General features: G+C 32.7%; 1 protein-coding gene across 1 annotated transcript in view; it reads right to left on the bottom strand.

The window, feature by feature from the left end:
* Window positions 1-25,597, bottom strand: part of LOC127726795 (uncharacterized) — a 46,631-nt gene extending 21,034 nt beyond the window's left edge. The window contains exons 1-2 of the mRNA XM_052234249.1: window positions 25,403-25,597; window positions 11,818-11,874 (exon numbers count right to left, since the gene is read on the bottom strand). Coding sequence (XP_052090209.1) covers window positions 11,818-11,874; window positions 25,403-25,528 — 183 coding nt within the window. The 5' untranslated portion in view covers window positions 25,529-25,597. The remainder of the gene's footprint in view (window positions 1-11,817; window positions 11,875-25,402) is intronic.
* Between the last annotated feature and the right edge of the window lie 858 nt (window positions 25,598-26,455).

Raw genomic sequence — 26,455 nt, 5'->3', positions numbered from 1 at the left:
AGTTATAAATTAATGATTTGTCATTTAAAAAAAATTGGTGTTGATGGCTCTTTGATACACTCAGGATGATTTAGTGCTGGACTTGATGTCAAGATTCTTGTCTATAGTTCAGGACAACATATTTGACTGTTTTGTTTAGATTATGGCTTTGACTGTTCTGTTTAGGCTAATCTGATTTTGATGCTCACAAGCATATCATGTATTTGGTTCCAAAACTTTTATCATTGAGCATACCTGTTTAATATTATTTAAGAAACATATATTATGCTCACTGAAATCAATGTCTTACATTTATATAAGATCAAGAATGGCAAGATCAAGCCTCTTAGATAATCTTAAATAGTATATTTTTTTCACAAATTTATCCCTTACTTAATCAATGAATAAATGCATTGTTGCATTAGTATAATCACATGTAAATCTAGTAATCATGGTAATCGGTGCAATGAAAATGACAAGATTAATCAATAATCACTAATAACCAAACATGTTTAAATTTATCTCCAACAAGATGAAGTTCTGTTTGATTACAATTAGTTAATATCATAAATACATCAAAGCACCAACATAAACAATTACACAATCTCTCTTACTGCGTTTTCTATGTCTTTGATGTTGAAAACAAGAGATAAAGATCTGGGATATGTTTGTTAATCTGGTAATACTTGTTTCTTTGTTTCTGTAAATAGATCTAATGATAAGCACTCGTTAGCATCAGCACTATTTACAGAAACTGAAAGGGGTATAGAAGACTTGATGATATATAAAGTGTGATTAGTACCTATGATTCTTCATTGGACTGAAAGGTTAATTGATTGTTTGTTGGCATTTAGGGAGCTACCATTTGATTTTTATGGGTGGACTAGGATGAAATTTGAAAAGGCAGGATGACAAAAAAGTCAGGATAAACTAGTAAAAAACAGGCAGGACCGAATAGTGAAAAATAAAAAGGCAGGACAGAGATTACAACTAAAAAAAATGCAGGACAAAATTTTTCATCCTAGCCCCCCATAAAAATCAAATGGTAGCTTCCTTAAGGATGTTCGGTACTCTATTTCAAAATAACAAGCTTTTTAAAAGACAGTTATATATTGATAGTATATAAATATCAAAAGAATATAATAAAGCAGAAAAAAATGAAGGGTCTGTGTGCTTGTTTTCGAGATATAAGCTATTGAAAATTTGGCGGGAAATCATTCTCTCTATATTTTTCATACATTTAACATTGGCACCTTTTTTCTTTCAAAAACTATGAAAAAATAACAAGGGATTTTATAAGATTTTCAAAGATGGCATTTTATACTATATGTAAACAAATTATGAAAAGAAAAGTAGGGTTTAACAGGCAAAATTTTTAATGGCACTACTTGGATAAAACCAGAGGATTCCGAATATCTGCTTTGCCAAGCCCAGTTGGATACGACTGCAGAGGTCCAACCCTGAACAGTTGGGGCAAAGATGGACACAATATTCGCGCTTGATACAGGTCTGAATTAGGATTGTAATTAAATATTTGACACATAATAGGTTTCTGACACAGAATAACTGTAGTCAAAGAACTTAGAATTGGTTATATGATTTGAATTTATATTCAATTTCTCGCTTTTGTGCAATACACTGTGCTGTTGCGCAATACTTTGTAAATCTGTTTTCAGACGATATACAAAGAATTAGCAATTATGACACACAATTTTTCTTTGGAAAATTGACAACTTTTTTAAATCTTGAAGAAAAATTGACCCCCCAAAATTATTTTGTTTAGGATTTCATAATGATGAAACCAAATGTCTTCGGACAACGCTGACGCCGATGACGTGATACCAATATATGACCGCAAAATTTTTTGCCGTCGTATAAAAACAAGAGGAGTGAACATCTTTAATAACACTTTCAGCACTCTTGGTTATATCATGGAAGACATTTTATTATTTGTTGGAGGAAGTTTGATTACCAATGGAAAACCACAAACCATCAGCAGAAAAACTGACAAATTTATATTTTGTGTAGATTCCTGAAGACATAAAAACAGTTCCAAGATGTTTGACATTTTGTCAAATGGTGCTTGAAATCTAGTATTGATTTCAAGTCAAGTACTATGTTTTCAGACTGTCATGGTTAAATTTCTTATTTAATTCCACCTACTTTTTGGACCTAATGTGAAACCTTGACAGTCTGAAAACATAGTATAAATGTACTTGGCTTAGAATCAATACCAGATCTTGAGAACCATTTGACAAAATGTCAAACATCATAGAACCTATTCTATGTCTTCAGGAATCTACACAAGTTATCATCAGTAATTTCTGTCAATATCTTCAATGCATTATGACAAAAAGATTATTTTTCAATTGATCAGATAATGTTCTAAAAAAATACATCCAATCATTGGATTCAAATGTCATTTTTTTATGATAAAGACTAAAACATTTGAACATTATAGACAAACAAGAGAGAAAATAACATATTGCCTAAATTATATATGGGATATATATGATATATTGATGTTTAAGTCTGCAATTCCAAAATTAAATGTAAAATTTATAATTCAACAGAAATTTTGAAGAAAAAAAAAACTGAAATCTCAATTTATTATGAAATGGTTATTATCAATAAAAAGATCAAGATTAACATGATTAATATATAGATCAAGATCATGATTAATGAAATACAGTCTGATCTCATCACTCCTTCTGATACTTATATAGATTTCTTAAATCTATTATGGAATCTAAAATTATTACTTATCTTACATGCGAATTATAGTAATATTACAGGATTGTCTTATTCGTTGAAACATGGTTCTTTATATAAACATCAGAGGGTTGAGATCACAAAACATGTTTAACCCTGCCACATTTTTGCGCCTGTCCCAAGTCAGGAGCCTCTGGCCTTTGTTAGTCTTGTATGTTTTTTAATTTTAGTTCATTTATATGTTTTGAAGTTTAGTGTGACGTCCATTTTCACTGAACTAGTACACAATTTTATTTAGGGGCCAGCTGAGGACCACCTCCGGGTGCGGATTTTCTCGCTGCGTTGAAGACCCATTGGTGGCCTTTGGCTGTTGTCTGCTCTTTGGTCGGGTTGTTGTCTCTTTGACATATTCCCCATTTCCATTCTCAATTTTATCAGGGACAATTGTTCTATTTTCTATTTATAAATGTAGACATTTTTTTAGAAAAAGATACATACTACAAAAATTTTCAAATTTAGCACTTCCATTATACTCTTCATTAGGAGAGAATTACTCATTTGGCAAAGCAAATGTCAAAATAAAACTTGAAAAGACTCGGGGGAGGGGGGAGTCTGTCTTAAAAAAGGGGCATTCTAAACCCAGGGTTCCCACTCTGAATCCACCAATGTTTACCATACTATTTCCCCTTTGATGTGATGTACCCAGGCTGTTAAAGATACATGTGTAATAATTCATTCCTCCATTAACCTTTAATATGAGTGGCTGACAACAAAGATATAGGGATGAAGTGCAAGGAACTAGACAAGAAAAATATAACATGGCCTGACAGAAGAAAAAAAAACAAGAAATGATTGTAACAGGATGCTGTTACGAAGTCTCCCAAACGAAGCTCCCATGATTCGTAATTCCCAGGGTCGCCTGACATTGGGCAACGTCCAGTGAAAATTGGTTTGGTCCAGTAAAGTTATATGCATTAGCGATGCCTGGGGAATAACCTTGTATATCATTCAAATCATCTTGGCATGACAAACCAGAATATATATGGTTTAGGGGTGGGGATCTCGACCATTTAAAAGATACTAGAACATTGGGGGTGGGGAGGAACCCCTGGGGACTGGCCCTATACGTCATTCAAATGTTCATTACATGACGAACAGGAATATATATGGTTTAGGGGTGGGGATCTCGACCATTTACAAGATATTAGAACTTTCTCAAATGGCAGGGGGTCGGGATGACCCCTGGGGACTAACCCGGCATATCATTCAAACCATCTTCGCATGACAAACCAGAATATATATGGTTTAGGGGTGGGGATCTTGACCACTTAGAAGATATTCGAACTTTCTTAAATGGCAGGGGGTGGGGGTGACCCCTGGGGACTAACCCTGTATTACATTTGATGTGCTTTATCATGACAAACCAGAATATATATGGTTTAGGGGTGGGGATCTCGACCATTTACAAGATATTAGAACTTTCTCAAATGGCAGGGGGTCGGGATGACCCCTGGGGACTAACCCTGTATATCATTCAAACCATCTTAGCATGACAAACCAGAATATATATGGTTTAGGGGAGGGGATCTTGACCACACAGAAGATATTAGAACTTTCTTAAATGGCAGGGGGTGGGGGTGACCCCTGGGGACTAACCCTGTATTACATTTGATGTGCTTTATCATGACAAACCAGAATATATATGGTTTAGGGGTGGGGATCTCGAACATTTACAAGAAATTAGAACTTTCTCAAATGGCAGGGGGTAGGGATGACCCCTGGGGATTTACCCTGTATATCATTCAAACCATCTTAGCATGAAAAACCAGAATATATATGGTTTAGGGGTGGGGATCTTGACCACTTAGAAGATATTAGAACTTTCTTAAATGGCAGGGGGTGGGGGTGACCCCTGGGGACTAACCCTGTATAACATTTGATGTGCTTTATCATGACAAACCAGAATATATATGGTTTAGGGGTGGGGATCTCGACCATTTACAATATTAGAACTTTCTCAAATGGCAGGGGGTAGGGATGACCCCTGGGGTTTAACCCTGTATATCATTCAAACCATCTTAGCATGACAAACCAGAATATATATGGTTTAGGGGTGGGGATCTTGACCACTTAGAAGATATTAGAACTTTCTTAAATGGCAGGGGGTGGGGGTGACCCCTGGGGACTAACCCTGTATTTCATTTAATGGGCTTTATCATTTAGAACATTTTCAATTAAAAAGATTGTGTCTATCACAAACGGTTTTCAATTTATAATCATTTGAAAATTTTAAAAAATAAAATCCCATAGGGTTCTATAGTAAAACCCTCTTTTCTTTTTGCCCCTCAAAGTACCCCTTTATAAACCCCATTGCACAAACAAAACCCTGATTGCACCACTAGACATGTTAGTCTAACATATTGTGAAACCCTAAGTTAATCTGACAAGCGGTTTTGGAGAACAGGTGCGGACAAGTTCAAATTTAAAAGCGGCGGAAGAAGAAGAAGAATAATAATAATAATAAGAACTGAGCAAAAACAATAAGTCTTCCCAAACTTCGTTTGGGAGACTTAATTAAACATGATAATGATATGGAATTTGTAAAAAGTAAAACCAACATCTCTTCAGTGGCATATCCACTGGAAAATGAATTGTAAGCAGGGGGTGGGGGTGGGGGAGTAGCTGAAGGATTATAGTAAAATACTAATTGACAAAAAAATGTTTTATCAAATTATTTGTAAGCACATTCTTACTGAATGCTACCTTGGTGTATATGAAGACACTGTTATAAGAGGGTCCAGATGAGATTTCCAGAATAGAGAATAAAAGGTGTGCTCAAATATATAGAACAGAGAATAAAAGGGCGCTAAAATATAAAGAATAGAGAATAATGCAGTGCTAAAAAGTAAAGAATATCGGCCAACAAGTTATAGAAAAATAGCCATAATCGTTAAATAATGCAGAAATGAAGACCAGGCCCTCCACCAAACTGACACTAATAAAGAGTAGAAAATATTTGTGTCATTTGTTGGTACCTGCTGTTTACACATCCATCATCTCAATGACCATAATCCATCAAATAATCCGGCAAATTCTCATGGAACTGTGTTTTAAAGTTCAAATTAACATGTGGCAGGGTCAAACAAACTGGTTTTGAAGTACTATACCTATCAATATTTATTTGTAGTGTTATTTAGTATATATCTGAAATATCTCTGTACCTTACAAGTCATCACTGTCAAGCTGCTGACTTAATATGTAGGTATATTCTATTTAGTAATACCATAGACAAAGTATAAGAAATATCTGTTGGATGAAGGTACAGACAAACAGATGGACAGACTAGGTGAATGCAATATAGCCCCAAACTTGAGAGTTGGGGAATATATAAAAAAATCATTCATTTCAATGAAAACAGGTGTAATTGGTCAATCAAATACTTTGCAAAATTGATATTTCAAACAGCATAATACTATTAAGTACATTTTTTGTACCAATAAATCTTTATTTCAATTAATATCAGGCCCTAGGGATAGCTTTTGATTTCATATACAGGTGTTTAAAAAAGTATAGAATTTGTGTAAATATGTAATAATATCTTGTGCTTTTTTGCAATTCAGGCAGAAAATATTTTTTTAATTAAAAGCTCATAGATCAAAACTAAAAACAAATTTGATTTGCAGTCAATATTTTAAAACAGTCATAATCTTCTGCTAAATATCTTATTCTCAGATCATGCATGAAATATTTGCCACTGGATATTAAGTAACCATCAATCAATCAATCTACTAAATGTCTTTACACAGCACATCTTGTTCTTTAATGAAGATAAAAGACTCCTGCCACACAAATTGATATCTCAGTTGGTCAAGTGTTTATTTACCAACAGTTTTAAGCATCCATTACTTCTTTGACCTTGTCACTCAACCTCTGACCTTATCAATCAAATTCTTCTGTTAATTCTCAGTCAGTGATATATTTGTGTTTCTGGTTGGTCAGTTGTAATAATATCAACAAGTTGCTTTCTAAATAATTAACATATTTTTTATTTGTAAAAATAATTAAAACATGTTTATTTTTGTTGCTCTCTCAGCAGTAACAGATGAGGACTTTGTACCTAACATGTGTTCATTTCTACAGCTGATTAACAAACTAAGAAACTAAACTATCTGGTATTCTCATGATTCTTTGTACCCTCTACCTCTTATTTTTGCTCCTTCTTTTTTTCTGAACACCTGATACACGTTTTAGAATTTATCAACTTTGGTAAATTCCAATTCCAAATGATTTTTTTTCCTAAAAATTGTATTCTTTCTTCATCCTCAAAATTTGACATTCAAAAATGAAATCTGTCTTTTAACCCATTCACCCTGAAAAAAACCAAGACATCTAAATATCTGATTCATTAGATTGATTTTTGTTTGTTTGATGTCCAGTGGCAAATTTTTATGAAAATTCAGGAAGAAAACAACTTTACAACAGGTAGATTTTTTTTCAAAAAAGATCGACTTGGACGAAAGGTGGGAAATTTGGTCTGTCACTGAAAAAGAGGGAATCTTTAGACAAATGTCAGGGGAAAAGAATGATATTGGGTAAACACACAAAAACTACAAAAATCCAATGGAATACTAGAAAATAATTAAGATTTCAAAGAATAAGTGCTTTTATTGATATTCTTTATCTTGAATATTACCGGAATGCCTTCACCTACCGATAGACTAAATGACTCAAACCTTCAGGCAATCATATATAGTCCTAGACCCCTTCAGTATGTACTCAATGGATACCTTTTAATGTTCATAGATGACTGCCATAAATCTATTGGAACATACGATATGTGGGGTAATGAATGAAGTGCATAAAATCAGGTACAGTTTTCATACAAATTGTATCATTCATTGCCTGACAAAGGGGCTTATAATCAGGACAACTAAATACAAGCAAATAACTACAGGATTTCAAAAATTGCATGTGACCTCTACTTTGATTTTTAGTCTGAGTATGTTGTTGGGTTGTTGTTTCATTGGTGCTTACAAAACATCCGAGCGACGCTCCCATTTTTATATTTCATTGGAAAACTTTAATGTGCAATGTTAATTTTATGATCCATACCAGCCAACTTTTCAAAATCTCCAAGGGGGATTTTAAGAGCAAGAGGACCTTATGATCCTCTAATATTGTCATAAGTTTTCTTAATTTATTACTTTATTTTTTGAATGAGTATGTATCTGCTTAAATACCCTTCTTAGTCATTTGAATGCCTGTTTGAGGTTTCTGTTTATATGATAAAGAATTTCAAAATTCAGGTCAACAACTCTCATGGGGGATATCCCCCATAAACCGAGATAGTTGGCAGGTCTGATTTTATCACATTTGTGCATAAGTTTCAATATTTCAAATTTTTAACGATTATTCTGATTATGCAATAATTTTCCTTCAAAGGCCTCTTTTATGAATGGAAAGTAATTCTAAGGAGATAAAAAGTTGACAGAAACTATATCAAATTCCCATTACCTAATTGGAAAAGTTCTAAATCATATAAAAAATGTCTCATCTAATTAAATTTACTTATGAAGAAAATATGAACCAAATAAATGTACTTTTATATCTCTAGGTATACCAATTACATTTACTCTACAGTCACTATTATTTTATTGTAACTTATAGAACATTATTTGATCACTAAAATAAACATCAAAAAGATTATTCCATTTGTAATTCTATTATCATATAGTCTAAACATGCAATATTTTCTAAATACATTATAACCAATAAATAACTAACTTATTTATCATTTTTGACATTATTCATCTCACAATACTATATATTCAGATAATGAAACTTCAATGAATTCCATTTTAAAGTTCATTAAGAATATAAAGTATGGGTTTTGCTTAAAGTTGAAGGTCTTATGGTGACATATATATGATTTATACATCTATGTTATGGTTACATATATATGCTTTATACATCTATGTTATGGTGACATATATATGCTTTATACATCTATGTTATGGTGACATATATATGCTTTATACATCTATGTTATGGTGACATATATATGCTTTATACATCTATGTTATGGTGACATATATATGCTTTATACATCTATGTTATGGTGACATATATATGCTTTATACATCTATGTTATGGTGACATATATATACTTTATACATCTATGTTATGGTGACATATATATACTTTATACATATATGTTATTTGATCTGTTGGATAGTTGTCTCACTGGCAATCATGCAACATCTTCTTATTCTTGTAATGAAAAATTAGGAGAGTTCTTTCCCAAGTTATATATAAGGCATAAATAAAATGATAAAAAGTACTAGTTTTTCAGTTAAATTGCTAGCCTATTTTTTTTTATATAAAAGCCTTATAATGCCTACCATACAGTTTTATTGCCACTTTTTGAAATGAATGGTGACAAAATTGCAGGTTGTCCCAATATATTAAACTTAATGTAAAAAAATTAGCAGACATAAAAAATCCTACTTCCCTACCCTACTTTTATAAAGGAAGAAATCCTCAACACATACTTTTTTGTCTTGCCCTATGAAAGTTCATTGTTGAAGCCAAAATTTCTCATATGAAACTCAGGTAAATCTAAAGTAGTATATATATGCTAAGATTTAGCAGAAATTTTGATTTGAAAATCTATTAATTCATAAAACAACAGTTAATGCTGTAAGAACCTGATATAATATGAAACAAGAATCAACATCCATCTTTCGTAACAATTATCTAGTCTAATCAAATGTTACTTCAAATATCTTGACTTTCAATTAAATTACGTTTCAAGGTTTGGTGTAAACTCAATGAAGGAGAGAAGTTTTCAAATCATTCAGAACCAAAATCTATCCCTGGCAAATGTCAAAATCAACGAGCTTCAAATTAAAACTCAATTCTATAATGTATAAACATCCTCATTTACATGGATTACGTAGTTCTTTTTTCTCTGTGGCAGTTTATATGGATGCTTGAAAATAACTTAGAAAAGTCATTTGTTTAATTGAATAATTTGAATTAATCTGGATTAGCTGTCATAATCTATCAATGATTTGTGTTCAAGATGATGATAACGTAGACGATTTTTTAGAAAAAAGGAAATATGATTTTGCATCGGTTAATACTGTTTTCTATAGTATCTATTTCTACTATTACGAAATCATCTGTAAATCTTTCCATTTCTACATTATAAGTACCATAGTCTCAGGATGTCTGTCTACGTTTCTGCTATAACGGGAAAATGACGTTAGTAGTTATTTCCGCTAAAAGAAATGGAGAGTAGATAGGATACAGGACGTTGCAATTTGTTTACACAAGCATCCCAGACTTTTTACAGCTATTGATAAGATAATATATCAGTCCCCAATAATGGAACTTATAGCTCTGAAAAGCAATTAATTTCAACTTCGGTAGTAGGACTTTAGATTGGACATTTGTTTTTTGTATTTTATTCTTATATCCACTTTGCAACATTTATTTGTTTACATACAATTTGATATTTAGTGTTTTTTTCAATACAGGATGCTCATAAATAGTTATTTTTTTTAAAAGTCAATAAGAAAGTAGGCAAGAAGTCCTTGAAAATATTTGAATAATTATATATAATGTGGATTCTTTTATTTTTGTGGGGGCCAATTTTTGTAGATTCAGGAGAACTTGCATTTTACAAGTGAGAGGTTTAGCTAGCTATAAAACCAGGTTTAATCCACCATTTTCTAAAAAGGGAAATGCCTGTACCAAGTCAGGAATATGACAGTTGTTTTCCATTCGTTTGATGTGTGAACTTTTAATTTTGCCATTTGATAAGGGACTTCCGTTTTTAATTTTCCTTGGAGTTCGGTAGTTTTGTTATTTTACTTTTTTCTTGGATATCTAATTTCATGGTTTCGACAGAGCCTGCATATACATGTATAACATTATAGAAAATGTTTCATTCTTTGAACAGTTAAATTCGTGGTTCACCTGTACCCACGGTATCCATGAAAATTGGTATCCAACGAATAATTAATCCACAGTACAGTATATTGTAAGCTTACCCTTCCGGAGCACCTGCGATCGCCCCCAGTTTTTGGTGGGGTTCATGTTGCTTAGTCTTTAGTTTTCTATGTTGTACGTGTCATCTGTACTATTATTTGTCTGTTTGTCATTTTATTTTTGGCCATGGCGTTGTCAGTTTGTTTTTCGATCTATGAGTTTGACTGTCCCTATGGTATCTTTCGTCCCTCTTTTGTATATTCCCATTTTTTGTATGCCATTGACCCCCCCCCCCCCCCCCCCCCCCCATTAATATGGGCATAAAATGCTTTTTTAATAAAGTACAAAGAAATTTGTACTGTACAAATAAAATTCTTAAGACTCCTATGACCTTTTTAATGACACAATAAAAATTGCATGTCAAAAAATTTGTAACCTAAAATTAAAAGGTCATCAATTGAATTTGGTGTAATGTATCTTTATTTTTCTAAAAAGTCTTTATAGAGACACATTAACAAGCTTTATATATATAAAGAGTATCCAATTCACAGACAGCCCCGATTATATACTGTTTACACCTTTAACCTTATGAATTTATTAGATACGCCCATAAGGGCATTATATGATATGATAGTGGAAACAATCGTAGGGCCATAAAAAAGAATATGTTTGTTTGCCCTAACCCTACCTACCCAGAAAATATCTGCCTACTCAAAATCTTTTATTGTCTTGATGTGAAAAAGTTTTTTTTTAATCAGAAAGGCATGAAGACTAAACAAAATCTGACACTTCAATTTCTCTTTGCCGAAAAAAAAAAGAAAACGCCTACCTACCTACCCACTGTCTTTACCTTTGGGTAGGGTTTGGGCAAACCAAAATATTTTTAGGTGTGGCCTAGTTGTTTTCAGTCTAATACAGCTTTAAATAAATTGTTTCATTTTTTTCTGAAAGCCTAAATGTAATTTGATATCCTGCATTTGTCATGCTTTACCATGATATCAGGTTAAATTGCCAAAAGACCCCTACTAAATTATTGAATCTATCATTTTGTAATAACCATATCTTGACGTACATAAGATACACCCAATCAGGCCATCCCCCTTATGGGTGTATGTAATCAGTAAAACTTACCTGATATAGTTTACAATCTTTATTACAAAACAGATCTCCCTCATTCACACCTCTCACCTGTAAAATACAAATATAATCAGTGAGTATTTTTTCTTATTTTTTTAAGATTAAATTTCTATAAGCCGTTTAGAGTACCCAAATTGCTAGAATGTACTAGACTTACACATGTCTTTATCATCTCTGATAGTTCTAAACATGCAAGAAATATTTGCCACTGGACATTAATCAATCAATCAATCAATCATTCTATTTCTGATGATCAACTAATTCATCTTCTTACAAATACATGTTATCAATTTTGTTTTCACGATATATGCTATAAATACATAATTTCAATTTTGTTTTCAAGCTATATGCTATAAATACATGTTATCAATTTTGTTCTCAAGCTATATGCTATAAATACATGTTATCAATTTTGTTTTCAATAATCAAGATAGTTCGAAACCGAATTACATGTATTGAGTCAATGTTGAGTTATTACTTTAACTTGTATTTTTAATTTGGTAATATTTTTGTAAGCATATTTTAAAGACAATCACGTGTTACAATGTAGTTATACAAATTCAAATGAGGATGAGTTCAAACAAGTACAGTCTACTTTTATAGTTTCTTTTTACTTCTTCTTTTGTTTTTGTTAAGGTAAATACATATATACTCCACCAAATCGAATAAATTACAACACAATTATACATATCTACTTCTTTTAGATAATGAATTGCAGTTTTTTGTTTGATTCAATGCCAAACAAGCATCTTAACCTGTGCTCAGGATGCTAATTAAATATGAACCCTGCTTTGTTCTAGACCAACGCGCTGAGCTGGAATTGTAATGTGCTATATAAATATGAACCCTGCTTTGTTCTAGACCAACACACTGAGCTGGAATTGTAATATGTTAGTTCACAAGGTAACACTTTGCTGGAAGACATGTCAGCCTACCTGGACACATTATTCCAACTCTGAGCTGACCATCTTTGCTCTTCCTCCTTAATACTGGTGCTAAGAGAAGCAGAAAATACTGTCTCAATGACATACACCCCCTTATCTTTTTTCACAAACATCACTGCTGATATGAAACACATGACTGAATAATGCATGTTTAACTGTGACTTATGTGAGACATTTTAAAAACAAAGAACATCTTTAGAAAAAAACATTTTTTTTTTTAAATCAGAATAAAATAAAAATATGTTTCAAGGAAGTTACATGTCATAAAAATAAAATGACAGTTATCTTGAAGCTTCGTATGAAATTTAGTGAAAATACCAATAAAATATTATGCAATTTCTAAAGGATCTTGAGGGGATTACAAAAAAAGAGAATACTGGGCAAACAAAATGAAGAATACAGAAAAATGGACCAAAAAAATTAAGAATAGAGAAAACTGGGTCAAAAAAAAGAAAGAAAAGAGAAAAAAAAAAAATGGGTCAAAAAAAAAAAAAAAAAAAGAGAAAAAAATGGGACAAAAAAAAAAAAGAAAAGAGAAAAAATGGGCTAAATATAAAAGATTAGAGAACAGCATGTGCTAAAAAGTAAAGAAAAGAGAATTAAATGGGCAACAATTATAAAGAATAGAGTAAAATGGTCTAAAAATTCTCAAGTACAGCAACAAGTTCTTCCAAGCCTCCATTCACCAGATGATCATTATAACTATTACTAAAACATGTCAATATACAATTAAAATAGGTAATTAAATTTTAAAATTTAAAGGTTAAGTATATCTATAAAAACAGCTTCATTAAACTTTGTGTAAAACCAGAAAATGCAATTTGCAACTAACTCCTACCACAACTGGTTAATAGCTATCATTTCCTGAAATATCTTAGAACATAAGACATAAAGTGGGGGATATATGCAATTAGCGGGTGGATTGGTTGAGGATGGTTTGCTTATTAAATAGAAATTATACCCTGCAAAAATGACAAAAAGAACCAATATGAAACCTGAACCAGCTCATTAACTACATGCACAAAAGGACAATCACAAAAAAATAACCAACTTATTTGAATGATAGCAGATCTGTAATCATCCCTCTTTATTTTTTTACTCAGACTTATAAAAGAGCTTGATACATGTATATTTTATATTGTGATTTGTTTTTTATTTATAGTTTAACATATCCAACTATCGCGGTCATCACGTGACTTTTACAATTCAGTTGTATATCATTAATGGCCGATTGATTATCAATGAAAATGAACGGGCTACATAGATTAAACGATCATAACTTTTTTGTTACATTGTGTATTTTACCTTCCAACCCCGCGTTTTATAGTATTTTCATTTTTACAATTAAAAATGTTTTTAGTTTCAGTTCAGAAATATGATTTCTTGCTTCAAATTAAGTTTGAAAATGGAGGTGACATAACCACACAGCCTCCGTTGACTTCTTCGTTAAAACTCAATAAAATTGCAATGGGACCTTCTTATATGATCAATTTTCTCAACTTATTATTTGTTTATAATATCCTTCTAACCCCTAAAAAGATCGACAACACATTCATTTAAATGAAATCGAAACCCAAATCAGTTTAGGTAACAAACTTTTTGCTTCAAAATTTGATTGAAAAGTTTACATTTTGGCATTCGTAAACAATATTTTGAAAATGGCGGCCGATGTCGGAAGTAAACAAAGACACGAAATGTATATGTGAAATATTTATAAAAGTGTGTCTTATTGTTTTTAGAAATTTCTTATTTCACCTTTAATTTAATAAATTTATTAGAAACAGTCTCTCGCACTCAAAACAAAGATTTATATGCATCAACCATGCATTGTTTACATTGACCATGTTGACAGCGTAGGTCGACTTGTGAAAATATATATTGTAATATTTTTACGATGAAAATAAAAAATAAACTGTTGGATGCATGCGTTTTCAGTTTTTGTCTTACCTTAAAGCAGCATAGAATCAAATATTTTGTCTTTTTGATAAAGTAGATACATGCTTTTTGTTTTGATAAAATTTCGAAGTTACATAAAAAAAATGGCGACCAACCAATTTTCAAAAGTGGACGATGTTCGACACTAATTTTGCCCATGCAAATAACACAATTTAATTTCACTGTTTATATTGCAATTAAATATGACACGTTATTGTCACTCTAATAATACACAAGGACATAGCTTGATTAAGGAGATATAAAGTCATCAACGTGATCAAAGAAAACAAACACGGCACCTAATCACAATGTAAGATCATGTAAGTTTTGACAAGACTTATGTAGATTAGTATGGTCCGATTCTTATAGAAATAATTTTATGGTATTATTTTGTATTAATAAAAAAAAACCTCGAAACCCCGAGGTGAAATATCTACATTTTTCAATTTTCTAAATCATTCATCACACGGGTTACCAGTAAATTTTTCATAATCCTAATTAAACCAGTAACATGCAGAGTTATCGAACGTAATTATGACTGGTATAGTTGCATATGCTGTCTTGCAATGTGTGGCCTCTGCAGTGGCGGATCCAGTGGGGGGTCCGGGGGTTGAAACCCCCCACTTTTTTTTTGACGATTAATGCATTTGAATGGGGACATATAGTTGGAACCCTTTTTTTATCATAGGCCCTCCCCTTTTAAAAATGGCTGGATCCACCCCTGCTCTGCATGTCTTTTGGTTTTTTGCACTGTTGGATTGCAACTCATTGACATAAAGCACACATCTCCTTTTATTATTTTTACTATTTCTTCCTTAGAGAAACTGGCCAAAAGTACAATGATACTATGCTGGTCAAAAAGTCATTTGAAAAATGAATGTTATTTGATTATACTTGTTCAGTTGTTTTCTTTCAACAAATGATACAACTCTATTTCCGACTGGGAGCAAGTCTATCCTTGCATGACATCACACAACACACACTACCCGCAATAGAAACTATTCGCAGAATGAGCACTACATTTTTCGACACTTTCATTGGGGACAACCGGTGGCGGGGAGTGAAACGTTTAATGAGCATCAGAAAAGATACCAGACACTAATCAAGCGCACCCTAAACACTTAATAACTTGAATGTACCCGAATCACTTTTCTGTGTTAACCTTGATTAGGAGCGCTGAAAAAAACAAACATGGAGCCAAGGAAAAACAACTACTTGAATCTTTAGGGAAATTGTCACGATCCCGCAATAAATAAACTGCTTCGCTAAGCGCAGCTGGATACGCCCGCAGAGGTCCAACCCTGAACAGTTGGGGCAAAAATGGACACAATGTTCATGCTTGATACCGGTCTGAATTTGGATTGTAATTAAATATTTGACATATTAAAGGTTTCCGAATAAATGTAGCCAAAGAACTTGAAATTGGTTATATGAATTGAATTTATATTCAATTAAAGATTTCTTGCTGTTGTGCAATACACTGTGCTGTTGCGCAATACTAAGTAAATCTGTTGTCAGACTGAAAACAAATAAAGTTCAATTTCTCCTCAATGTCATATTTGAAACTTATGAAAATCAATAGGGAGATTACATCAATAGCTATAAATAATTCACCAAAGTTTCATGAGAACTGATGAAAGCATTTTTGAGTTATTGTCGAAAAACGGGAAAATCCCCCCTTTTTAATGAATAAAACCCTATAACTCAGAAATGTAAAATCTAAAATTTATAAAATTCTAAAGGGAGCTTACATCAACAGATATAAACAATTCACCAAAGTTTCATGAGAACTGCTGAAAGCATTTTTTTAGTTATTGTCCGAAAACTGGAAAATCCCCCTTTTTTAATGAATAATACCCTGTAGCTTGGAAACGTAAAATCTAAAATTCATAAAAATCGAAAGGGAGCTCATGTCAACAGATATAAACAATTCAACAAAATTTCTTGCAAGTTGGTGAAAGCATTCATGAGTTATTGTCGAAAAAACTGGAAAATCCCCCCCCTTTTTAATGAATAAAACACCAAAACTCGGAAACGGTAAATCTGAAATTTATAAAAAACGAAAGGGAGCTCACGTCAATAGATATAAACAATTCAACAAAATTTCTTGCAAGTTGGTGAAAGCATTCATGAGTTATTGTCGAAAAAACTGGAAAATCCCCCCCTTTTTAATGAATAAAACACCAAAACTCGGAAACGGTAAATCTGAAATTTATAAAAAACGAAAGGGAGCTCACGTCAATAGATATAAACAATTCAATAAAGTTTCATGCATATTGGTTAAAGCGTGTTTTAGTTAATGTCCGACATGTTGACAACGGGCGGACGGACGGACAGACGGACAGACGGACGGACAGACGGTCAACGGTACCATAATACGTTCCGTAAACGGGGGTATTAAAATCGGAGAGCAGTTTTTTTATAAGTCCGAGAGACTGACTGCCTTTTTAGGACAGGCTGGGGCCTGGGACGTCGGAGCGCAATGCATTTATAGAAAACATGGCAGTGGTGGATTCAGGGGGCGTAGAGGGCGTTTCGCCTCTTTACGTTCGGAGGTATTACTTCACTTTTATGGAATTACGTCCTTCCTTTCAAAAATTCTGGATCCGCTTCTGTATGGAATACGTAAATAAAAGTTACACAATCGCGTGGAGTGGAATGAATAAAGAATCGAATGATGTATTATTTATCTTCTTGAAATATCTCGAAATCGTAAAAGATCTATTTCAAGTTATATATTAATTGACCTCTGACGTCTCATGGACCAAACAAGTCAAAATAAGGCTGTCAGACGTCAGAGAAATCTCGGACTATTCGTAGATCTGCAGTCTCAGCAAATAAATATGTGGACGGTCGAAGCCGGTTCTTAAATAAGATTGTTCAATGAATATCGTCAAGAAAATGGTCTGAACTTAAAAGAGTATTTTGCTTTAATATTAAATTTTCTCAAAAACATTTTCTTTAATTAACATCGAACAAATTAAAAACTTAGAAAATTGAAAGTAGGTAAACCATTATTAGTTATATGGTTCGCTACTGACCCCCTACGGATCCATAGAGGGGTAGTAAAATCCATAGGGGTCGGAGGCCGAAGGTATCTCTAGATAATTAGAGAAGAAGGGTAACATGGTCTATTAAAATTCACGACACAAAGTTCCTATATCCTAACTTAATCACCCCCCTTCTCCCCCCCCCCCCCCAAAAAAAAACCAAAGAGACAGGTTTTTTTCTCTTCATTTCAACGCTACAGTAAGGACTTCAACACGGAGTAAGGGAGGCACATCACTAAATAGGCCTCCCGTTAAGTGTAACATTAAATATGCTCATCGTATAGAACATTAAGTACTTTACAATAAAAATATATTTTTCTATCGATTCATAAGAAACATAATTCAGTTTCAAACATTGCCGACAAAACGTGACCACATATATAACAATTATAGCGCATCTCCAAAGTGCCCTGCGTATTTAGTTGATGAGTCCCACGTTGAAACACAAGTTTTTGTGTTCTGTAAGTACTTTCCTTCTTTGCGAATTGAGAGATGTATAACCAGGAAGATTTGGACAAATGTGAAATAGAAATAAAGCTAATTCCGACAATATATTTTAAGTGCTATAGTGACAATTTATTAATCCGTTTATCAAACCTTTTACATTTCTTTGTGTTTAATTAATTCTATTGTTAAATATATGTTTGTCGTAATGGAAATCACTCTGACGATGACAACTTAATCCTTTGGACACTAATCCTTTGCTATAGTAACTGTTTTCTATATATGCTTTTGTATGTTATTTTGTAGTCAGTTTAGGTCTTAGGTCTGGTACTGTCCGGACCTTGCTAATAAAGTTTAAAGTATTGGTATTCCGTCTTTGAATTACTATAACACGGAAAACGCCCGGTTATATATTGGTTGAGGTACCCGCGGCACGATCTTGAGCTAGTTCCCCCAAACTAGTAATGAATACCTCTAGAAGCAACTATATGGAAGGAACCTGGAATTACCAGCCTTGCAGAAATGGACATCCGTTTCCGATGAGAAAAGCAGATACCTGTTTAGACTTTCTGTGCAAATACTGCGGTAAGACATTGAATGTTTTCACATACCATCGGTGTTATGCAGCTAACGCTTATTGTTACAAGTGCAGACATCATGGACATTTTGCCCGTATGTGTAGTTTTCACGTTAAGTCGTGTGAAAACCCAAAACCGAAGAAGAAATCAAAGTCAAAAATTCAAAGAGACAGCGACCGAATGAGAACGTTTATTGAGAAGAAACAAATGTCTCAATTTCCGTTTCAAGAACTCGAGGACAAGGAACTCTCCGCTTTTACGTGCTCCATACAGGACGAATCCGCGAAACTACACATTAACAAGTTGAAAGTGTCTAACCGAAACTTCATCAAAGAAATCGCTGTGCTGAAGTGTGAAAATTCTAAATTGGATACCGTAGTGAAAGATAATGTAATGTTGAGTAAAAGTTTGGACAAATTAAATTTGGAACGTTTAGAACATGGCCGGATAATTCAAAAGATCGAACATGAATTAGCCGAACATACAAGTCGAACTAAAATTTTTGAAAAAGAAATAAGTGGTTATACAGATAGAATTGAACATTTGGAAAGAGTAATAGTTCAACTGAAAGAGGAAAACCTAAATTTAACGAACACCAGACAACGCTTAACAATGGAGTTCAAAAATTCTGACATGCAGTACAATCGCATCTTAAATGATATGGAAGACGAAATTCAGAGACTTAAGGAAGAGAACGTAAACAGTAGACACGAGATTCAACATCTAGATATAAAACATTCAAACCGAGATGTGCGTTCGACCCTTGCAATTTGCTCGCGTGGCAATTCGCAGCAACGTCATCGGCGAGGAGGAGGATACCCACGACGATAACAAAATTCATTCGGTAAACTCGGAGACCGAGTTTAGGTGGAGTAGTGGCGAATATAACCAGGAAGATTTGGACAAATGTGAAATAGAAATAAAGCTAATTCCGACAATATATTTTAAGTGCTATAGTGACAATTTATTAATCCGTTTATCAAACCTTTTACATTTCTTTGTGTTTAATTAATTCTATTGTTAAATATATTTTTGTCGTAATGGAAATCACTCTGACGATGACAACTTAATCCTTTGGACACTAATCCTTTGCTATAGTAACTGTTTTCTATATATGCTTTTGTATGTTATTTTGTAGTCAGTTTAGGTCTTAGGTCTGGTACTGTCCGGACCTTGCTAATAAAGTTTAAAGTATTGGTATTCCGTCTTTGAATTACTATAACACGGAAAACGCCCGGTTATAGATGTATGGACAATATGATGGTTGATAAATTGATCTCAGTGACAAATTACTACCACCCATGGATTATTTTAGCCCTAGTTTCGACCACTATAAAACGGGTCTAGTTAAATAGTAGTTGCCCCCTAAGCTCTCATACACCTTACTGCAAGTTCAAGAAACTCATCGGAATTCTGTCGATAACGGTATACCATCATCCGGTTTAAAAGAACCTGATAACTTTATAGAGGCTAAACACTCAGTTGAAAAGATGACATTTACTGTAAGAATAGCAAGAATTAAATATAACACCAGCGACTGCATATAGCGAACACCATACTATTGCAGCGCTGAACATTTTGAATGCAATTCGTGTTTCTTTGAAATACAAAATAATGTAGCCGGAGGTTCGTGCTTATATATTCACCGATTGAATAGCACAAGCAATCATGTTGCGCGAAATCAACTCTGTAACAATCTGCGCCACCCACAAGGACAAATACCTTTGAAGTGAAAGGTTTAACAAACGGGAAGCTGTAGTAGCTCACAGATTTTCACCAACACAATATGTATCATAATATTCTATCTTCACCCCTTTAAGATATATAACGTATCTGTCCAATGATACTACGAAAAAATTGTTTTCCCTACTAAGATTGACATATGTACTAAAACTATAAATACTGCTTCGCATTAGTGCATAGCAACTTTTTGACAAACAGTAACATTCTTGGCAGTCATATACAGAAAGACTATAAAGGCAAATTCTATCACACTAACGGAATGTACAGAATGTATATAAAACTAAAGGCTCCCAAGAGCCTGTGTGGCTCACCTTAAATAATCTTTATAAGCAGTCACTCTTAAACAAGACGCAAGAATCTAATCCATCACTAAAATCTCTTTTTTGTTAATATTGTATAAATATAAGTTTTTGTTTCTGTATACAGTTTATTTCTATCCACTATAGTGTTTGCCAAAAGCACAAAAAGCAATAAAAAAATCGTCCGAATGATTCAAGAGCTATAACTCCTGAAAGAAGTGACAATTTTCACCATGTTGACTATTTGTAAATCTTGTCTTGCTAATCATATTTGACTATCTACAGTTTCCCTCTATCCGCTATATAGCTTTTTCCAAAATTGTAAACAAAAAGGTTAAAAAACTACTGACTATTTCGGCTATGCTGACCTGCTTGTTGATCTTGCATTACTTATCATTTTTGCTGTCTACAGTTTTTCTATATTTACTTTTGTTTCGCCATAAATGTAGATATGGGTAAAAAAAAATACTAATAAAGGCGAAAAATCATATAATTAGTCTACTGAAAATTTGTAAATCTTGTCTTGCTAATCATTTATGCTATTCAAGTTTTTTTTCTATCTATCGTGGTTTTCAAACTTAAAGGCGAAAATGACAAAAAAATATTGTAAAATTGTCAATACTGCACATAAATAACATTTTCATGATAGAATTCTGGATAAAACATTATAATTGCACATTATTGGAAATATATATTTACCTCCGAATGCAGTGCGCGTCAAAGCAGACGATTTTTTGTAAATTTGAAAAATCAAATGTATAAGAGAGATGACTATATATATATATAATTGTACATGATATATCTATTTTTGCATGATATTGGAAATTTCAAAATTTATCTGTGACCGTGTCGCAAACAGTGTCATTTCATATCTGTAAGTTTATTTCCGTGCTGGTAGTATCAAAGCAGACGCATTAATGTTAGTAGCAGATTTATTGCGTATTCTTTCCTGCACATGCAGGTATATAAAACCTTGTCTAACTTACGAAGATTTCTAATTTAAACACTTCTTGCATTGACGTTAAATTATTCTAATGTTTATTTAATTGTCGGGTCAACAGGAAATGGTATAATTTTCAGATATCTACGAACAAATGTATTATTTCAAATTAAAATTGCAGCATGTGCTTCTTAAGTCACCGACCATACATATGCGTGTGTGGAAGAGGGGATTATAAGTTTCTAGAAATTCAGAATAAAAAAGTATTGTCATTGACGCAAACTCAAACTGTGATCCTACATTCCAACATGACTAAGTTATCATTGATGTAGATTTTTTAACAGAAAGTTCTATCATTCTAACATGTATAAATTAAAGTACTCATTGATGTAGATTTGTTAACAGAAAGTTCTATCATTCTAACATGTATAAATTAAAGTGCTCATTGCTGTAGATTTTTTGGACAGAATGTTCCTTTTATCTAACATGTCTTAAAATCTGGACTCATTGCTGTAGAATTTTTGGACATATAGTTGATACATTCTAACATGTCTTAAGTTCTCATTGCTGTAGTTTTATGGACATATAGTTCCTTTTATCTAATATGTCTTAAAATAAGAACTCATTGCTGTAGAATTTTCGGACATATAGTTCCTACATTCTAACATGTCTAAAGTATTCATTGCTGTAGTTTTTTTTTAAACAGAATGTTCCAACATTCTAACATCATGAACATTGTCTGACGTAATCATTGCTGCAGATTTTTTGGACATATAATTCCTTTTATCTAACATGTCTTAAAATCTGGACTCATTGCTGAAGAATTTTTGGACATATATAGTTCATACATTCTAACATGTCTTAAGAAATCATTGCTGTAGATTTTTTGGACATACAGTTCCTTTTATCTAACATGTCTTAAAATAAGAACTCATTGCTGTAGAATTTTCGGACATATAGTTCCTACATTCTAACATGTCTAAAGTATTCATTGCTGTAGATTTTTTTGGACAGAAAGTTCCAACATTCTAACATCATGAACATGTCTAACGTAATCATTGCTGCAGATTTTTTGGACATATAGTTCCTTTTATCTAACATGTCTTAAAATAAGTACCCATTTCTGTAGAATTTTCAGACATATATATAGTTCCTACATTCTAACATGTCTAAAGTATTCATTGCTGTAGATTTTTTTGGACAGAAAGTTCCAACATTCTAACATCATGAACATGTCTGACGTAATTATTGCTGTAGATTTTTTGGACATATAGTTCCTACATTCTAACACGTCTTAAGTATTCATTGCTGTAGAATTTTTGGACAGATAGTTCCTACATTCTAACATCATGGACATGTCTGTAGTAATTATTGCTGCAAACTTATTGTCCCGATAGTTCCTACACTCATTGCTGTAGAATTTTTGGACTGAACTATGTGTATTTTTTTTTCACACTCTTCATGCTAATAAGACACATTTTCATTTTAAGATGAAAATTTTAACTTGACAATTGTTATGGCTCCTTAACCATGACAACGATGACCGTATATATAGTGGTTCTCGATCGTTTCCGTACCTCCATCTAACAAATAGTAATACAGCCGAGGGATAGATGGAGAGAAGCGGAGTCACCCGAGGCTAGCCGATTGGGGTACAGATTTTTTGATGCATTTTCGTTTTATGGTTTTGCCGGGTTGCTGTTTCATTGACTTTGTTCTTTCATTGTAACATGTCTACAATAATCATTGCTAAAGTAATTATTGCTTAAGTATTTAATGTCAAAGTAATCATTGCTAAAGTAGCCATTGCCAAAGTAAGCATTTCTAAAAAAAATCGTTGTGTAAAAACAATAGATATAAACATGATATATGTTCATAAAAAATGTATTCAAAGATATGAAACAACCGAAATTCGTAAATATATGCATCTTTTATTTAAAATTAAAAAATCGAAAACGGGACTTTTGCAATTCTATAAATTTGAATAAGCAATTGCACCATGGAATGACCTGAATGACCTGTTTGTGACCGTGATGACACGTATTCGACACCTTTGTTTATTTAAGACAAAATCTGACTAATTTTCCACCATATTTAAAATATTTTATTTGAATATCAACACAAGAGTATGCAATTTGAAAATTTTTAAATCCATCTGGATTATGTAAAATTTTTTGCTTGAATGTGAAAAAAATAACATTTTTTGCAAGCCTTATTTGTTTGCTTTTCTATAGAAAAAAGAAATGTATGCATCAAATAATGAAAAGATTCCTCGGTAAATGTTCTTCTAAAACAGACCATGAAACGATGTTCGTTTAAGGTTTTCGGACATGACCCCCACATTTTATGGACTATCGCAGTTATTGGCCGAGTGTGCAGTCCAGGCGTTACCAGATAGTATTCGCAATAGAATCTTTATTATTTTTTTTCGTTTATAACAGCTTTACTAACTGGCACATCTATTCTCAACCAAAGTATGTCCATTTTATTAAAAACATATTGAAATATTCGAAAAGGTCACTGAAAAAGTATTGTATTAAAGTCTGTAAGAAATAATTGGTTGGCCACGGGTGTCCGGTTCAGGCCTTGTTGATTTGATCCGATACTGTTGCTGATGTCCCCTCTTAAGGAGCAACCATTTAACTTCAAGTTGGGGTTATGGTTTTTCGTCTGAGTCAGAAAAATTTTTTCGTGCTAAGCGCGAACAATTTTTTTTTTAGTTTTTCGACTCTATCAATCAAATTATTTTTTTTCAAAATTTAACACTATAAGGTATGGGGAAATCTGGATTCAGAATTTTTTATTTGTCATCTGCTTGACCACAATATTTTTTTCATCAAATTGGGGATCAGAATATTTTTTTAGGAAAAAACCATAACCCCTCCCCCTTGAAGTTAAATGGTCGTTCCCTAGCTTACACCCTTCGTTGAGAAGGATGAGGCTCTTTTTGGGATGTGGGAATTAGGGTGTTAAAAAAGAAATGAAGTCGGATATAGGATTAAAAATTTGGATCTTGAAAAAGAAGGGAACAAAAGTGGGATGTGGGAATTTTTTTTAAAAAAGCGGGATTTGGGAAATGAGCACCCCAGTCTCACCACCTTCTCCATTGATACTTAGTCGACCACAAAAATGAAAAATGCTCTACATACACGTTTTTAAATTTTCATCTTCGAATATAAAAGTATTTGTTTCATTAATTTGCAAAATCACATTGATAAAAGCTCTCAATGAAAATGAAGAAATTTGACACAACTTGATAATATTTAATAGCGCAAAATGTCATTTACTCCTTCTTTCCCACACATAAATTTCGTGACTTTTAAGACAATGCATACAAAGAAATGAAATGCACAATCGTAGAGAAAATGTCATCTGTAAACTAAGTTTGCAGACAATGATTTATATGTAACTAAAGCAACGATCATAGATAGAAAACTCTTGGCATTAAGCTTTAATTAATGATAAACAAATTCTCTAGATTTATCAAATCGGCTTTAAGGTTTTGTTGAAGAAAGAAATTCAGCGGGAAAAACCAGACGATGCAACAATCTGTTATTTGATAGCGCGTGACACAGAAAGACGTGAGAAAATTTCAAGAAAATTAGAAAAAGAGGGGGAGTGCAGAAAAAAAACTTTTCTTTCTCACCTGTCTCGCACACTCTTCATGGCATCGTGAAATTATTATGTCTCCATCACAAAAATACACAAAAATCCAAATCAGAATTAAAATTTGAAAACATTTATATCCCATTAACTTTGTGTGTTTAGTCATACCGCCATGGTAATCCACTGTTACTGATAAACTTAGCGACTGCTGTGAGATTCGGTTTCACTATGCACGTAAAAGATTTTCTCCCACGGTCACATGATCGCCGTACAAATATTCCCACATTGATTTTGAAAATAATAATTCTTGTTTTCTCAGTGATATTTCGACCAATGAAAATACAAAACGGCTTATTTAATTAAATAAACAATCTGTTTGTTGTTTTATTGTCTTTATGACTTATTTACGTAGTTGTTACGAAAATGATTTGTTAAATAATTTGATTTTTACATAACTGAAGTAATATAATCCTTTATATTCCAATAAAATGAATTTTAAAAAACCGCAATAATTGAGATTTGATGAGTAAATAGATCGACTATTTGCCATGTTTTATAATAGACGACAAATGACTACAAATTGGTAAATAAGTTAAAGTTTAAAGGGGTGACAATCATCCAATTTGAAATAATGGATTTACAACAATATGAGAAATGATAAAACCGGCGTAACATTGGATCACATCGCGAAGTCGATGAAATGAGGTGGGTGTTTGGAATTTCGGGTTGGAATCAGGAATGAATTTCGTTAAAGTTCAGTTGTCACTATCAAAGTTAACTTTGGTCAAAGGTTTCTTTGAACAGGTAAACTTGGTCCAAGTCATCGGTTGTCACTATTACATCAGAAACTTGGTCACAGAAAAAAACTGCACTGTGGTTGGATAATTTTCGTCCGAGTCCATCAAAGCTGGGACATAATATATTAGCAAAGTTTCAAGAAAAATAAAAAAAGATGTTATTCCATCCAAGTCAATCAAAATTTCTTTTACGGTTGTCACTATAAAAAAAAATCCACCAAAGACTCTACCAAGAAAATTTGTACAATTAAGAAAACTTTGATAGTGAATTTAGGAACATTTTGAATTTTCTTTGG

Source organism: Mytilus californianus, unplaced genomic scaffold (assembly GCF_021869535.1).
Source record: "Mytilus californianus isolate M0D057914Y unplaced genomic scaffold, xbMytCali1.0.p SCAF_18, whole genome shotgun sequence".
Taxonomy (NCBI): Eukaryota; Metazoa; Mollusca; class Bivalvia; order Mytilida; family Mytilidae; genus Mytilus; species Mytilus californianus.
The sequence above is the reverse complement of the archived record's forward strand: the minus strand, read 5'-3'. Positions and strand labels throughout refer to the sequence as shown.